This window comes from Cyanistes caeruleus, chromosome 19 (assembly GCF_971803275.1).
Source record: "Cyanistes caeruleus chromosome 19, bCyaCae1.hap1.1, whole genome shotgun sequence".
NCBI classification, from domain to species: Eukaryota; Metazoa; Chordata; class Aves; order Passeriformes; family Paridae; genus Cyanistes; species Cyanistes caeruleus.
In genome coordinates this window covers 5652582-5666998 of record NC_141719.1, presented here as the reverse complement: position 1 = coordinate 5666998, position 14417 = coordinate 5652582, and the positions used below count along the sequence as shown (strand labels likewise).

Genomic DNA, 14417 nt, shown 5'->3' with positions numbered 1-14417 from the left:
TGGTCCATGCCTCAAGAGCTGAGAGCTGCTAGACTACCTCAGCATCTCCACACCAGCAGGAAAAGGCTCCCTACCTAGAATCCTTTAGGTTGCTAAAGACCCCTAAGAACATCAAGACCATCCATTAACCTAGCACCACCAAGGCTACCAGTAAACCATGTTCCCAAGTGCCACATTTACATGTCTTTTAGATCCCTCCAGGGATTGTGACTCTACTATTTCCCTCAGCAGCTTTTTCCAAGGCTTCACAGCCCTTTTGGTGAAGAAATTTTCACTAATATCCAACCTAAACCTTCACTGGCACAACTTGCAGAGTTGTTTCCCTTTGTGGCACCCTGTTTCCCCTTGTCCTGTTACTTGTTACCTGGGTGAAGAGACTGACCCACACCTGACTACAACCTCCTTTCAGGTACTGGTAGACAGTGAGAAGCCCCCACCCCAGCCTCCTCCTGGTTGTGGTGTAAATCACCATCCCTGCCCTGAAACCAGCCTGTCTGCAAAAAGCTACAGTGCCCAAATTCTCATGGCAAGGGAAAATTCACCTCTTTGTGCAAAACCACTTGCATGGAACCATGTATAAGAGCTCAGGTTTTCTGCTCCCAGCCCATCACAAATGGACACCCATCCCTATGGCCTGTTTCTCATGGGAGTGGATGGATGAATTGCCTGGCACTGGGCTGGAGAAGAGTGAACACTCATGGGGGAGGGCACCAGCATGCCAGGGGAAACACTGCATGGAACATTCCGGTGGGGAGTGATGCTGCAGCAGCTGGTGGTGGGGTTGTGGGTTTGTGCTGGAGCTCCAAGAGTCCTTGTCCTTAAAGATCTGAGTTCTCACACTGCTGGAGCCCAGCTGAGCATCAGCAAGGGCTGGACCTGCTTTCAGGGTGATACTCGACAATAAACTCTTCAGCAGGTGGGAACCTGCTGCACAAACAGTCACACACCACGGCCAAAGCTATCAGGCTCTCAGAGTCACTGATAAAGCAGCAACACTTCACACAGAAAGTATTTAGTGGGTGTCAGAAAAAAAGTTATCAGCAAAGCAGAGAAGAGCAAAGTGATGGCTCACCCTGCCTGGTGGGTCTCTGGCCTGGACTACCCCACTTCAAGGGGGAGAGCTTTATTCCCAGCACCACTGCTGTATGGATTAGGACTCCAAATTGCATTTGCAAAGGGATGATTTTATCTTCAGCCCTCTCTGTGCCTCCACACAACCTCATTCTCTCTGAAGTTGCTTCAAAGAAACACCCAAGCCTTGGAGAGCAACAGGTCTGCTGTTGAGCTAGCTCCTGCCTGAGCAGAACATAAACCCCATTTGCCCTGTGCAGAGACAGCTTCCAGCAGCAGGAGCAGCCCATGGGGCCAGGTGCTTGCTCATCTCCCATACACTGTGCTGTAGAGCTCTTCACTGGGCCGTGGAGCTGATGGCATGTTGGTGTAGATCTGCTCCTTCTGCACCACAGGCTTCTGCACTCTGGCATATAATGCCTCTCTTTTCTCTTCCAAAGGCTGGGAGAGGAGGGAGATAAACAAAAAATACCCTTGGCTGTCTGCTGGAACCTCTGTGACGTTTTAAGCACCCAGGAGCAGAAGTTCCCAGAGAGGGAACCCACAGCAGCCAGGGTGATTTGCACCCCAGCTTGGCACTTCCCTTTACAGCCCTCTCCCTCCCCACCCAGCCCATCCTGCTGCCCTTTCTGTCACCCACCCACTCCAGCTTTCCTCCCACCCCACCCAGCTTGGCACTTCCCTCTGCAGCCCTCTCCCTCCCCACCCAGCCCATCCTGCTGCCCATTCTGTCACCCACCCACTCCAGCTTTCGTCCCACCACCTCCAGCTTAGCAGTGCTTGGCGTTTTCCTACCTGAGCACTGTGCCTGACCTCTATGTACTCCATCGGGGGCGTTTCCAAGCGGCAGAAAGCCTCAGCATTGCTGTACTGGCTCTCGGCCATGCCCGTGCTGTGGTCAATGTCCGCATAGTTCAAGGCTTCTGCTCCCTGATGGAGAAGGATGAGCTCTTACCCTGTTGCCACTCCCTGCCTGTATCCACAGGGGTGGGAGTATCTCCCACCCTGCTGCCCATCCTGACTGGTGCTGAGATGGCTGCAGGGGCACTGGGTTGAAATAAAAATTGAAGCAAGAGCTGGCTCAACGTTCCCCAGGGGAATTCCAGTGACACTAGCCCCTCCTCAAGAACTGGTAAAAAATATCAGAAAATACTTTCCAAGCAGTAAGCAAGCAGCAGCTACCCTGCAGCCACTTCAGATGTGTTTTGCTGCAGGTTCCCAAGGCTATTTCACCCAGAGAAGCAGCTCCTGTGCTTGGAGTGGCTTGGAGAGGAAACCTCTCAGCTCAATCCTAAATTCCTTTCCTCTCCAGAGAGGAATACTTTGCAGTAGTCCCTGGTTGTGTCTTTCTGTTGGCGAACAGAGCCCAAAGGATCCCTTCCAGCCTAAAGTGCCATTAATCTGTCCAATAGTAGCAGCTCTGGCAGCTCAGGATGCAATGTTTCCCCTCTCCATGTGAACTCGGGGCACAGAATCCCAAGAACTCATCAGGTTTTCCTTACTGTAAGTGACATTCTGTGAGTCCTGTCCATCTCTATGGCTGCTCCAGAAAGGGCTGGATGAAGCATGGATGTGGCTGGACATGAGTGAAAACAGAGGAAAAGAAACGTATTGAGAAACTGCACTGCCACTGCAAATCTTGCCATAAAGCAGGACAGGAACCTGACACTCCAAGATCCATCTAAACTGGAGTGTTTCTTCAAATAAAGCCAGACCTCACCTGCCAGCTGGCAATGTCCCCTCCTGTCCCTCCCCATCCTTCACACTGGCCTTAAAACTTTGCATCAAGCCTGGTGTAAGCCTGGCCCATGCAAGTGAGCCCATCTGGAGAAGCTGATGGTGTCCAAACTGAAGCAGATTCTGTGCCCAGCAGCATCCTCTCCAAGGGCTGTCATTCCCTGCTCCCAGGGAATGGTCCTGCACCCATGGGATGGTCCCACTGTTCCCTTGAGGGGAGGAGACCTTCCTGATGTCTCAATGACAGACTGAGGAATTGGATGGATCAAGAAGGGAATGGAGAAGGAAAAAGAAGCAGAAGGAAAATAAGGAAAGCAGAGCAGGCTCTGTTACAGCAACAAGATGTGTGTGGCACTGACAACTTCACTCACCTTTATTCTTCCTGGAGAGTATTAGCAGAACACCAACAGCCACTGCAAGCAAAAAAAGAACCACAATGATGGCTGGAGTAAGGATGTGCTCAACCACGTTAGAGCTGCAAGAAAAAAGAGTTTATGTTGTCACACTTCTCAGGATGAACCAGCATGGAGCAGGGAGTAGCTGTGGGTGACACAGGAAATAGCTGTGTGTGGCAGGGCTTGACAATGACAGCAGGCATGGGATGGTCAGGCTGCCAGCTGGGCATGGAGCAGAGCAAACCAAAAACTGCAGAAGCAAAATGACACTTGGGTCTGAGAGCTTCTGTGTCTTCAGTGATTTAAGGATGGGTTCCTGCACTTGCTCTGGTTCAACTCCACTCTTTGTTAACCTTGTTTATAACGGGCAAGAAGGAAAAATTGGTGAGCCAGCACAGCCTTGATTCTGCTGATGGGGAATCTCAGCTTTGTCTTCTGCTGGCATCACATCCTACAGGCAGGAGAGAAGGGAGGAAAATACAACACTCTGGTTTTGTGCTTTTTGTTTTACTTGTCTGTTCTTTGTGTGACAACAAAGAACAGAACAATGTGCAGCACTTGGCTTCCCACAAACAGTCTCACTGTGTTTTGGGGAAGGAAATGGGGGCTGGTGCTGCAGGCAGAAACCACTTCTCCCACTTGACTAGAGGCAATGGAATTACTGTCACAGAATTAGAGAATTACTTGGGTCAGAAGTGACCTTAAAGATCACCCAGTTCCAACCCTCTGACATGGGAAGGGACACTTTCCACTAGGCCAGGTTGCTCTGAGCCCCCTCCAGCCTGGCCTTGAACACTTCCAGGGATGGGGTATCCACAATATCTCTGGGCACCCTTAAAGGGAAGAATTGTTCCATATAGAGTGGTCTCTAAAAGCAAAAACTGGATCCTTAAGGGGCATCTGAAGAGCCCGATGGTTGCTGGGCTCCAGCTGCACCAGAGAGCTCATGGAAGAAAGTGGCTGCTGTAGGCAGGAGCTGCTACTCACAATTGAGGGGTGGAGGGATTTGATGTTGATTGCACAATTTCCCTCTGGGAAACTGTCTGTGTGCAGCCTGTTACAGAGAGTATGAGATCAGAGAAGGTGGTGGTGGTGTAGGTCGATGATGGGAGGGTGGAAGAAGCTGTAACAAAAAGAGGAGAGGCTTGGTTGATCTCTGTGGGGAAAAATGCTGTGGGTTTTGCAGCAAGTCAGAAGTGACCTATGTGCTGTCACAGCAGGAGAAGATGGGAGGACATATCTCAAGGTCAGAGGGCTCTAAGACCCTTCCCTTGCCCACAAGGCTTTTCACAGTCTCAGCGCCTCCCAAAACATGCACAAAACAAATTCACCCTGCAGAAAGGAACTCTGGGAACCCCATGCTCAGTTTAGTACTCACACAACAACACCACATATATACTGTCCTGCTATGTGAGCTGACCCCTGGTGAGGCAATGGAGAGGGATGTTTCCTAAGCCCAGAGGTGCTGGCTGTCCCAAGTGGGAAATGGGGCAGCACAGTGCAATGAGGAACTCCCTGCTGTTATACAGTAAGGCAAGGAGGGCACAGAAAAAAACAGCAGGAGTTAATGAGAAAGAAAGTTTGACACAGAAAGCCCAGTGCACCTCAGTAATGGAGATGGCTGATCCTGGGGTGCCAAGAAGGGGCTCTGAGGAGAAGTGAGAATAAGGAATGAGTGATAGTAACACCTACCGCTACACCTGGGGCTGTCCCACCTGCACGGGCACCCATCAGCTCCAGGCTGCCCCCACTGCATCCCCTGCTCCAAGCAGCTGGAGCAGGACACATCCATATGGACCTGAGGGACCTGCAACCCACAAGTACTGACCTGGGACCACGATCACCTTCACAGCAGCACTCTCATCAAACCGCAATATTCCCGTCCGCACCCCACAGAGGAAAGTGCCCGCGTCCTCCTCGGCCAGACCATCCACAGTCACCGTGAATTCCCGGCGTGTGCGGTTGTCCCGGATGGAGAACCGGCCCCTCAGCACCTCGGGCTCCGACGTGATGAGGATGTCGCCAGTACAGAAAGAAATGATAAATGCTCTTTCTCTGCACCAGAATTTCGGCGACTCCTCCCAGCCCGGCTCGTACGTGCAGGTGACCGAGAGGGAACCCCCCAAGAATCCCCGCACGCTGTCGGGTCCCGTCACTGCCCCGCAGCCTGTGGAAACACACGGAGCCGCGGGAGCGCTGCCGCCGCACCGGCACCTCCCGGTCCTCTCCGACAGCGGGGGCTCCGCTGAGGACTTACCTGGCAGCAGGGCCCAGGCGAGCAGAGACAGGAGCTGCATGGCCGCTCCGGGACAGCGGGGCTCAGCGTGCTGCTGCTCCCGGCTCCCCTGGGCCGAGCCCGGCCCGCCTCAGGCCCGCCCTGGGCCCAGCCCGGGCCCAGCCCGCGGCACGGTCACCCCTCAGGGGCGGAGCGCGGGCATCCCCGGGGCTCTGCACGGCGAGGGCAGCCCAAGGGAGGGGAGGGGGGGCCGGGAGCGTTTGTTGAAGCCGGCGGGGGCAGCAGGAAGGGCCCGGTGAGGCCCCGGTGCTGCCCTCTCCCTGCCCGGGCCGCCGGGACCGGGCCAGTCCGGGATCGAGCAAGGCCGGCCGGGGCCGGGGGGTCCCGGCGGGGATTAACGGCCCCGCGGGCTGACCCAGAGCACGGCAGCGCTCAGGGACAGCAGCTGCAGCCCGGCCAGCGCTGGGAAGTAGCGGAAAGCGCTGCCGGTCTCGTGAGGAGCGCCTGGAGAGCGTCGGCTTGCAGATGCGGAGGAAGGATGGATGTAGCGGTGCCAGACGGGCACCGTGATCCCGTCACCCACAGGTGAAACTTCATCCCGCAGTCTGGCCCCGGCCCCAAAATGTGGGGGTCACTGTTGCTATGGGGAAAACCTTCAAGGATCCACCTGGGGTTATGGTCACCTCCACATCAGCACTCTCATGTAGCGGGGAAAATCCCTTTTGTAACATAACGTGCCCGCATCCTTCTTGACCAGACGCTCCACAGTCACTCTGAATGCACGGCACATGCTTGTCCAGAATGGAGAACCAGCCCTGCAGCACCTCGGTCTGCAATTTTGAGGTGCTGACGATGTAAGCAGCACAGGTAACACCAGTGTGTGTTCTCGGTTTGCACCAGAATATCAGCAATGTCTCCCAGCCGGGCTGGGATGTGCAGGTGACTGACAGGGAACCCCCCAGGAATCCCCACACCATGGCAGGCCCTGTCACTGCCCTGGAGCCTATGGAGACACACGGGAGCTCTGCCACTGCACCGACACCTCCTGCTTCTTCTGGTCCAGTGCGGGGCTCCAGTCCTGGCAATCCACTCAGCCCCACCTGGCAGCCATGCCAAGGCCAGCACCAGCAGGAGCCACATGCACATGTCGGGGCAGCCCTGCTACTGCTCTTCATTGTGTCTCTGGGGCTTCACTTACTCTTTTACTTCTGGTACCACCTCTGTTACTGCTGGAGATTCAGCAAGATCATGGTGTTTCCTGTTTCCTAGAGTTTCAGCTTCTCCTGGTCACTGAGATTACTTGCTGTGCACAGTTCCCTTTGCCCTTCCCCAGGGTTCCCCCTTTCTTCCTCCAACAGAGCTTCTGTGTTGAGACACAGCCTGCCTCTCACTGCCACACTGCCCAGCCCCTCTGGACAGGCAGGGCACCCAGTGGGAGAGGTAGCACGGCAGAGGGATCACCTGAACCCCAGATAATTCCCCAGGCTGGGCAGTGCCCTGAATGGCCACCCTGTCCTTCCCAGGGGAATGAAATGGGTAAGCCCAGCCCCTTATCCCAGTGCAGCTGGATAGGAGCATCCACTTCTCGTGCCAGCACAGCCTCCCTGTGGCCCAGGAACCCCATGGTCTGATCAGGTCCCTCCACGCCTCCCCCTGTGTCCCCAATCCCTGCCATTGCTTAGTGGGGGGCAGAGTTGTGGAACCCAGTCTTCCCTGGCTATTGCTTAGCTGGAGATGGACATTTGGTGGCTCAGGCAGAGGTGGTAGGGCTGAGGGCTCCTCTCCCCATGAGGAAGCTCAGCTGGGCCATGGTGGAGCCTGCACTGCCCCTGTGATCCCATGTCCCCACTCAGCCACAATGCTCTGCATCAGCATCAGCTGCCATGGGCATCTGGGGCAGTGCTGGCAGCTGAAGGAAGGAGCAGACAGACAGACAGACAAGCAGATAAGGTCCTGCAGGATACCCAGTTTTTATTGCAAAATTGTCTTGAGTTGGCAGCTGCAGCTCAACAGACACAGGGTCTCTGCACCCCAAACCCTTCCCTTTCCAGTGCAGGGGCTGCCAGGAGAGGCTCAGGCTTTCCAGGGCCAGAAGTACCTAGAGCCAAACACCTTCTGGCACGGGGTGGCCGTGAGGGGTGGTTCGGCCCCAGCAGGGTGGGGACCATGGGGACAGGAGGGCATCCCTGGGGCTCAGAGATGGTTGGGATGAGTGGGCAGCCCCGTGCCCTGGTGCTGCTGGACACCTCCAAGACCTGCAGGTTTTCCTGGTCATGGCTCCTGCGCCAGCTCCTCACCCAGGCCACTCCACAAATCACAGCCAATGCTATGGGCACCTTGATGCTGAGGAGAAGCAGTAAGTGGATGACACTGAGCTGGGACCTGTGTAGGAAAAAGGAGGTTATGCTAGAGCTTTAGTAGGGTCTGGGGAATGAGGATGGGAACTGGGGCACTTGAATGTCTGCCAGCTGCCCTGCTTGCCCCCAGGATGATCCTTGGGGACTCCAAGCTGGGAGATACATGCATGGGAAAAGAAGGGTTTGGCCAAGGGATGCTGCTGGGGACTTGCCCGGATCCCAAACCCTGACTCACAGCACTGGAGGCTCCCCACAGCCCCTGGGGCACAGAGGGTTGGTGGTCAACAGGCTCACATTGCTGTCCTCTGTTGTGTTTGAAACAGCTGTCAGAGAAAAGAGAGTCAGAGCAAAGTGGAGACCCCCCACACCCTCTGTCCTGCACCCTGCACAGGAGTCTCTGCCCTGAGACTTCAGCAGTGAAGGTGCAGAGTGTAAATATGGAGGTGTCCGGGCAATACCCTGAGCACTGCAGAGGAGGAAGAGGAAAAAGGGGGAAGTTTATTGCCAGCTTTGCTTCCAGCCCTGTTTTACCTTCAGAGACCATCACCTTGGTGCTGTGCCAGCGGTTGATCCCCAGTCTCCTCTTCACCCCACAGGAGTACTGGCCTGCATCCTCCAGTGTGACACTGCTCAGTGTCACTCTGAATGAATTTGCTGTGTGGTTGTCCCTGATGGACAGCCTGTCCTGTGTCACTGTTACCTCTGAGCCATCGGTTTGGATGATGTAGGTGAAGCAAACCCGGAGGGAGTTTTTGCGGCACCAATACTTGGAGTTGAGCTTGTAGCGTGGCTTGTAGCTACAGGACACTGCCATCGAGCTGCCCTGCTCAACTGTCACCTGCCTGGGGCCTGTCACTGCCTGGCCACCTGCAGGGGACACAGAGAGGTACTGTAAACCCATCCTGGCATTGTCTCAGGGAACCATGAAGGATCTGAGCCCAGGTATCTTGGGGGTTCAGCCTGAGGGAGGCTGTGCCTGTGCACCCACCATGCCAGTGAGCAGTAGTGAGGCAAGACATCCCCAGTCATTTAAAAAAGAGCCCACATCAAGGGCATATGTTAGTAAGAGAGTGAAAAGCCTTATTCCCAGGGTTCACATGGCATCTCAGAGATCACACCCTGTAACTGCCAGAGGAAAAGTCTGGGATCAGCTGGTCTTTTGCCATGACTGCAGTGAGCTTCATGGTCTGCCTTGGCCCCAGCCTCTCCACAGTTCTGCCAGAACACCTGATAGAGATTTGCCTGACCTGTGCTCGTGGCTCTCACGAGGAAAAGGGTCCAAACCAAGAAAATCCTCATTTTCCAGCTTCTTGCTCCTGAGGTAGAATTTTCCCTGTGGTTTTTCACAAAAAATTCTTCAGGATGAAGCCAGGCCCACATGCACATGGATGTCCAAAGAGCATTCCAAGATTCCAAGCTGTCTTCTCCTGCCACTTCTTTGGGCAGTGCTCACCCACAGACACTGGATGTCTTCTTTTTAAGACAGTTGCTTCCTCCCCTTCACCCAGGGCTCATGACTCATCCTGGGGTGTTCCATGACGGAGACTCTGCTTTTTCTCAAATATAGTCACTGGGTTCCCAGGAAAATGCCAAAATGCAGCAGGTTCCTCCACCATTATGCCCATCCCAGCAAGGACCAAAGGCCCTTCTGCACAGAGTCCAAAGGATTTGGGGGAGTTTTGAGAGGGCCTGGCCAGAGCAGGGATGCAGGGACTGAGGCAGAATGAGTGCAGGTCAACCCCTGTTGATGGACTGGTTGGGATGCCAGGTTGCTTTCCCTGCTCTGATAGACTGGGATGATGGACAGCCATCCAACCCCCTGCACTGCTGCTCCCTGACTCTGGAGCTGGGCTGCCAGCTTGAGCTGGGCTGCTTTAGTTTGTTTTCTCAAGCAGTAGTGTCTAATTTCCTACCCAAACCACCTTTTTTTTTTTTTTTTGTCACAGCTGTGGGGTTTTGAGTGACAATGCTGTTTTCCCCCAGAATTAAAGGTTTCCACTAAAAGTTTCAGAAACCCAAATACACAAAGCAAATCCACTTCCCTGGCTTTCTTCCAATATGCCCCTTGGAAAGAGCAGAAAGAACAAATCTCCAGAATCCCCTTCCCTCTCAATGCCTTGCTACGGCAAGAGGAAGCTGTGGCTTTTCCCTTGGATCACCAAATAACTCCTTCCTTCCCAGCTGACTGGTGGTGAGCCAAAACAAGTAACAGCAAGTAACAGCAAGATCTAAATTCAAAAAGTGACTAAGGATGGCAAACCTGCTTTGTGCTGAGAAGCTTCCCACTCCAGCCACCTCATCTTCCTTGGAGATGCATTCCTGCTGCCTGGAAATTCACAGTGCATCCTTCCCACCCTTCCCTTGGAGTGAGAGGACAGCTGGGAGAAGTGGCTCAGAGGTAGAGGCTCTGGATGGAACATGTACAGGGAAGGTGCCTACAAAGGTATTTGCTGCATGAGGATTTCGAGGGCGGCTCAGTTACCTGAAAACAGACAGAAGCATTTCTTCAAAGAGCCACTTTGGTTGAGTTGCTGGGGAATTTTTCAAGCCACATCCATGCTGTGTTATCACTATTACATCACCATCAGATGTGACTTGTCATTTCCCAGTTTCCCACGTTTGGGTCCTGGGCAGGATGAGCAGCTGCTCAGTGCAGTGCAGTGGTTGGGACCCCCAGCACAGACTTTCTCCCCATCATAGCAGTCCTCAGGACTGTGTTACACCCCAGAGAGCTCCTGACTGTGTCAGTGGCTGAAGGAAGATCTTCCATCTGCTGAGGACACAGCAGTGATTTACAGCCACCCAACATCAGCACTGCGACTCCCACGTGGGGTTTTACTCTGATATTTCTTCTCTCCCCTGATGTGTGAAGGGGCCCTGGCTGAGTGGCCAGGGGCTGTCAATGAGGGGTTTGCAAAGGGGATGGCTTCAGCTCCGTGCCTCAGCCCCAAACAAACAACAGTCTGTGAACTTCCTCCTGGAGCGGAAGGTCAAGACGGGAGCAGGCAGGAATGAGGAACCACAGAGCGCTGACACAGAAGTCTGTCACAGGAGGATCTGTCATGTTTATCCCAATTAAAGTGAGTGTCAGTTGGAAGGAGAAATCAGAAAGGGTATCGAGCAATTCAGGCACAAATCAGTTCAACAGAGTGTGATGAGGAACCACTCTGCCTGAAGTGGGAAGTACCCTGCAGAAAGCCTCCCCCCAACACCCTCCAGCCAGGGCACGGGTGCTGAGGTGCTCCTGAAGCCCAGGGGGAATGGATAAACACAGCCCCCTGCACAGGGCAGGGGAAGGCAGCATCTCTGGGGGTGGCAGGATGCTGCAAGCTAAGACCTCTCTCCTTTGGCAGAAAGAGGCCCGGGAAACACAAGGCAAGGCTGCTCTGTGAGAGAGGAAGCATTGCTGGAATGCTTCTCAGGAATCCCACTGATCCACCCTGACAGGAGAACATCAATTTGCCTTTTCATCTGTGCTGCACGCAGGGCTGGAGCGAGCACCCTCACACGGCTCAGTGGCCACATCAGTGAGTAAACTGTGTCAGAGCCATGGTGATGTGGTGGGGACATGGCACTGGGGATGACAGGAGCTGACACCTGCGCCCCTGCAGCCCATGCCTGCCCCGGGGCAGCGCTCCCAGTCCCTGCCCAGCAGCAGCGGACACTGCCCGACACCATCACATGCTGCTTTTGCTCTAGTTCTGCAAGATTATGAATCTGGGTTTACTCTCGTGTGTTGGTCCTAAGAGAAAGCCCCAAAGCCTTCCTGAGACAGGCAGTAATTGAGTCAATAAAGATGTGTGCATCTCCTTGGTTGAGGGCTCAGCAAGAACAGATCTTCTCCAGTTCTCATCCCTCTGTATTACTCACTACCAGAGCTGAGCCTGTCTAGAGTTCTGTCTTCTGTGGACTTCAATATATCCAATCCTCAATTCTGTTATTTAATCTAGGACCTTTGAAAAATTATCAGGTTGTTTCAGTCTGTACTTCACGGGCAGATTTAGCAAGTTTGGCGAAATTGTCCTTAGGTGATAAGGTTGAGTATAATAATGCAGCACTTTTAGTGCTGGCTGATTGAGCAGGTTCTGGCTGATCTCTCTACTGCCATCTCAGATAACCAAGATAAATCCAGATTATTCCCAGATCTCTCAATTTAGCAAAGCCACTAAAAGTGGCAAAACATACTTGCCGACTTTATGGAGGTGGAGGATTTGCTCTGGACTCCACCTGAGGCTGGACTTAGCCAGAAAGGGCCAAGGCAGGGGTTATTTAATGCAAAGAAATTAAGAATCCATACTCAGTGGATTCAGAGGATGAAATTCTGATTCCTTCCTAGCTCACGGGGAAGGAATGGCTTCAGCAAGGCTCCTGTTTCCCCCAGATGTGTTGTACAGGCAATCCAGGGAGATACTACAGCAATTAATTAACATTAACCCCATTAACAGCAGTTAATGGGGTTGGGCAGCAGAGAAGGTGAAAGAGCAGGCCAGGAGGACAATGAAACAGAAACTCTGTAAGCTGGATTTAAATCTTCCACTGTTAGAGCTGTACTTCTCAAGGCAAATACACAAGTAAATTAAGCTACCAGAGATATAGTCTGTGAGCAAACACACCAAATAATGGATCTAAATTGCAGGTACTTGGAATTACTCCTGCCATTTACAGGTCATTTCCTCTGATTTCATTGCACTGCATTGATTTCAGATGGTCAGCACTTGCTTGGGGCTATAAACTGCTCACTGGCTGCCAGAAACCTCTGCAGGGTCTAGGAGAGGCTGGTAGAGCAAGTGGTTTGCTCTGGGTGGTGGGGAAATGCATTCCTCGGTGTGTGAAGGGAAGCAGTGATGCAGCTGTTGGGCTGCTGGGCTTTGATAAAGCTGCTGTTACCACTTATCTACGATGGCTCAGGTCCTTCAGCTTGATAAAGTGGGATAAATTCTTCGGAGCAGGGCCGAGGTGTGCTGGTGCCTGTGTATTGCCAGCAATCTGTGTTGTCTCGTTAGGCTGCACTACATTTGGAGATATCATGATGGACAGGAAAATTGTCTTCCTCCCGGGTGAGGTTAAACCTGCAGGGCTGAGAGTGTCTCTGGTGAAATGCCAGTGCCTGCAGCGGGAATGGACAACTTGGCTCCGTGAGGCTCTTCAGTCAGCAGCAGGTCCTCCCTGCTCTCCTTTGTCATTCAGGGTAGTTAACAAATGTTGCTTGAGATAAAAAGTCAGAGAATACTCTCTGAGCCCCAGGGCTTCTCCTGCAGCAGGGACCTGCCAGAAATTCCCATCCAGGGATAAGCAGACCTGGAGCCTCAGACCCAGGGGGACGTTGGGGGCTTACTCTCCTCTTCACCCCCACGTTCCAGGAAAGGTTTGTCTGAGTTCCTGCCCAATTTTGGTGCCCAGGGCAGAGCTGTGCAATCCCTGTGGCAGATTTGTGTCTCTGGGGTCTGTGGGGCCCAGCAGACAGCTCTGGTCAGGCAGATCCCCCACTCTGGACCGGGAGAAGGCTGAGCATGCACTCAAGATAGTGGCATGAAGTCTCCATCCTTAAGGGGCCATGACAGCACTGAGACACCCACAGGAAGGATTGTGCTGACATCAATGGGAGTTTGAGAGTTTTGATAAGTTCTTGGTGTGTTTAAGAGTCGTCCTGGTTTTGTTGAAACCCCCTGAGGTTGGCTGCTCTCTTCTTCTTGGCCCTGCCTGCTGTGGGGTGTGTGCACTATGTTGAACCATGTGTTAATTTTCTGATCTAGACACCAGGGCTTGTGATATCATTTATTTTTGTGCTGCTGATTGTCTTCCAGTGCATGAGGCCATGGTCTGGCTGCAGGATGGTCTGGGTTGGTTTTGGGTTGGGCTTCTTGGCCTCAGGCAAGCCTGAACCCCACTGTCCCTATTGGTTTTTTAAGTTTTTTCTAGCTATTGTTTCTGAGTCCAGTCATCTGACCCAGAAGAATCATCTCTTCACTCAGAGGAAATAATGGGCAGATATAATTAGTGATGTCAGGCCCAGGCAGTCAAACTGCAATCAGATGGCTCTTGGAAGCATGGTCTGTTCCTCTGTCTTGAGGCCATCTGCTGATCTGGACAGGGGGAACTGGAGACTGAATCGAGTCTCTCTTAAATAAATTTCTGAGTAAAAATTAGTTTATTTTCAGTGCAGTTGATAACATCAGATTGCTCTAAATGGAGCTGTAAAGAACAGGATCTCAACGAGGTATTGACTATCACCTTCAAGTTCAGGCATAGCTTCATCCTGTTTCTAATAACAATTTTCTTTTTTACTCTAAGGAGGTTCCTAACTGGCTCTGTAAATGCAGTGGGACTCCAACGTGGACCTGCCAGGTTAAACTAGGCTCAGCACGAGTTTGGTAAAGAAGCTGAAATGTCCTGTCTAGCACGAGCCTCCCTGGGGTGCCAAGGCAGTGACCTGGCAGTTCGGAGCTTCATCCCTGCCCGTGGCCTCTGTGGGTTGGTGTCCGAGCTGGACACGAGGCTTCTGAAGTGCCAACGAGCCTGCCGTGGATCCGGGCTGGAGCAGCGCAGCGGACCTGGCCCCGTGCTCTCGGGTCGGCACTGGTGGGAGCTTTTCCCGAAAATCGCTCTGCCAGGGCTGGCCGT

The 14417-nt window shown here is 53.2% G+C and overlaps 4 protein-coding genes across 9 annotated transcripts in view; 1 reads left to right on the top strand and 3 right to left on the bottom strand.

Moving 5' to 3' along the window:
• Window positions 1–996: 996 nt before the first annotated feature.
• On the bottom strand, window positions 997–5555 carry LOC111937344 (uncharacterized). Of its 3 annotated transcripts, none has more exons than XM_086857170.1 (6): window positions 5461–5555; window positions 5032–5370; window positions 3180–3283; window positions 2574–2647; window positions 1867–2001; window positions 997–1512 (listed from the first exon to the last, which is right to left on the bottom strand). In XM_086857170.1, the coding sequence occupies exons 4-6, from the start codon at window positions 2637–2639 to the stop codon at window positions 1378–1380; spliced, it is 336 nt and encodes a 111-aa protein (XP_086713296.1). In that variant the 5' UTR covers window positions 2640–2647; window positions 3180–3283; window positions 5032–5370; window positions 5461–5555; the 3' UTR covers window positions 997–1377. The 3 variants fall into 3 exon arrangements, with proteins under 3 accessions (XP_086713296.1, XP_086713297.1, XP_086713298.1); XM_086857171.1 differs by lacking the exon at window positions 5461–5555 and adding an exon at window positions 4191–4326 and having other exon boundaries at window positions 3180–3221; XM_086857172.1 differs by lacking the exons at window positions 2574–2647; window positions 5032–5370; window positions 5461–5555.
• RAB37 (RAB37, member RAS oncogene family) overlaps window positions 5138–14417 on the top strand; it is a 25482-nt gene continuing 16202 nt past the window's right edge. Inside the window, exon 1 of one of the 4 annotated variants that reach the window (XM_086857165.1) lies at window positions 5138–5306. In XM_086857165.1, coding sequence (XP_086713291.1) covers window positions 5175–5306 — 132 coding nt within the window. In that variant the 5' untranslated portion in view covers window positions 5138–5174. Of the gene's footprint in view, window positions 5307–5940; window positions 6025–11263; window positions 11324–14417 lie in introns of those variants that run through there. The other 3 variants (XM_086857162.1, XM_086857167.1, XM_086857168.1) reach the window with 3 other exon arrangements.
• On the bottom strand, window positions 5743–6652 carry LOC147649807 (uncharacterized). Its single transcript, XM_086857174.1, is given in 2 exon segments — window positions 5743–6027; window positions 6029–6652. Coding segments are annotated over 2 exon segments (780 nt in total). The 5' UTR covers window positions 6615–6652; the 3' UTR covers window positions 5743–5833.
• On the bottom strand, window positions 7394–9272 carry LOC111943711 (protein CD300H-like). The gene is made up of 4 exons (XM_023946630.2): window positions 9044–9272; window positions 8328–8663; window positions 8032–8119; window positions 7394–7821 (listed from the first exon to the last, which is right to left on the bottom strand). The coding sequence occupies exons 1-4, from the start codon at window positions 9180–9182 to the stop codon at window positions 7446–7448; spliced, it is 939 nt and encodes a 312-aa protein (XP_023802398.2). The 5' UTR covers window positions 9183–9272; the 3' UTR covers window positions 7394–7445.

Excerpts from the sequence above, each read along its gene's own strand:
- LOC111937344 (XM_086857170.1), bottom strand. The coding sequence starts at position 2,639 with ATGCTTCATCCAGCCCTTTCTGGAGCAGCCATAGAGATGGACAGGACT. Across the intron at positions 2,002-2,573 it reads CTCACAGAATGTCACTTACA|GGAGCAGAAGCCTTGAACTA; the intron begins GTAAGGAAAACC and ends CTTCTCCATCAG. Across the intron at positions 1,513-1,866 it reads AGGTCAGGCACAGTGCTCAG|CCTTTGGAAGAGAAAAGAGA; the intron begins GTAGGAAAACGC and ends CTCCTCTCCCAG.
- LOC111943711 (XM_023946630.2), bottom strand. The coding sequence starts at position 9,182 with ATGTGCATGTGGGCCTGGCTTCATCCTGAAGAATTTTTTGTGAAAAAC. Across the intron at positions 8,664-9,043 it reads CGTGAGAGCCACGAGCACAG|GTGGCCAGGCAGTGACAGGC; the intron begins GTCAGGCAAATC and ends TGTCCCCTGCAG. Across the intron at positions 8,120-8,327 it reads CAAGGTGATGGTCTCTGAAG|CTGTTTCAAACACAACAGAG; the intron begins GTAAAACAGGGC and ends TTTCTCTGACAG.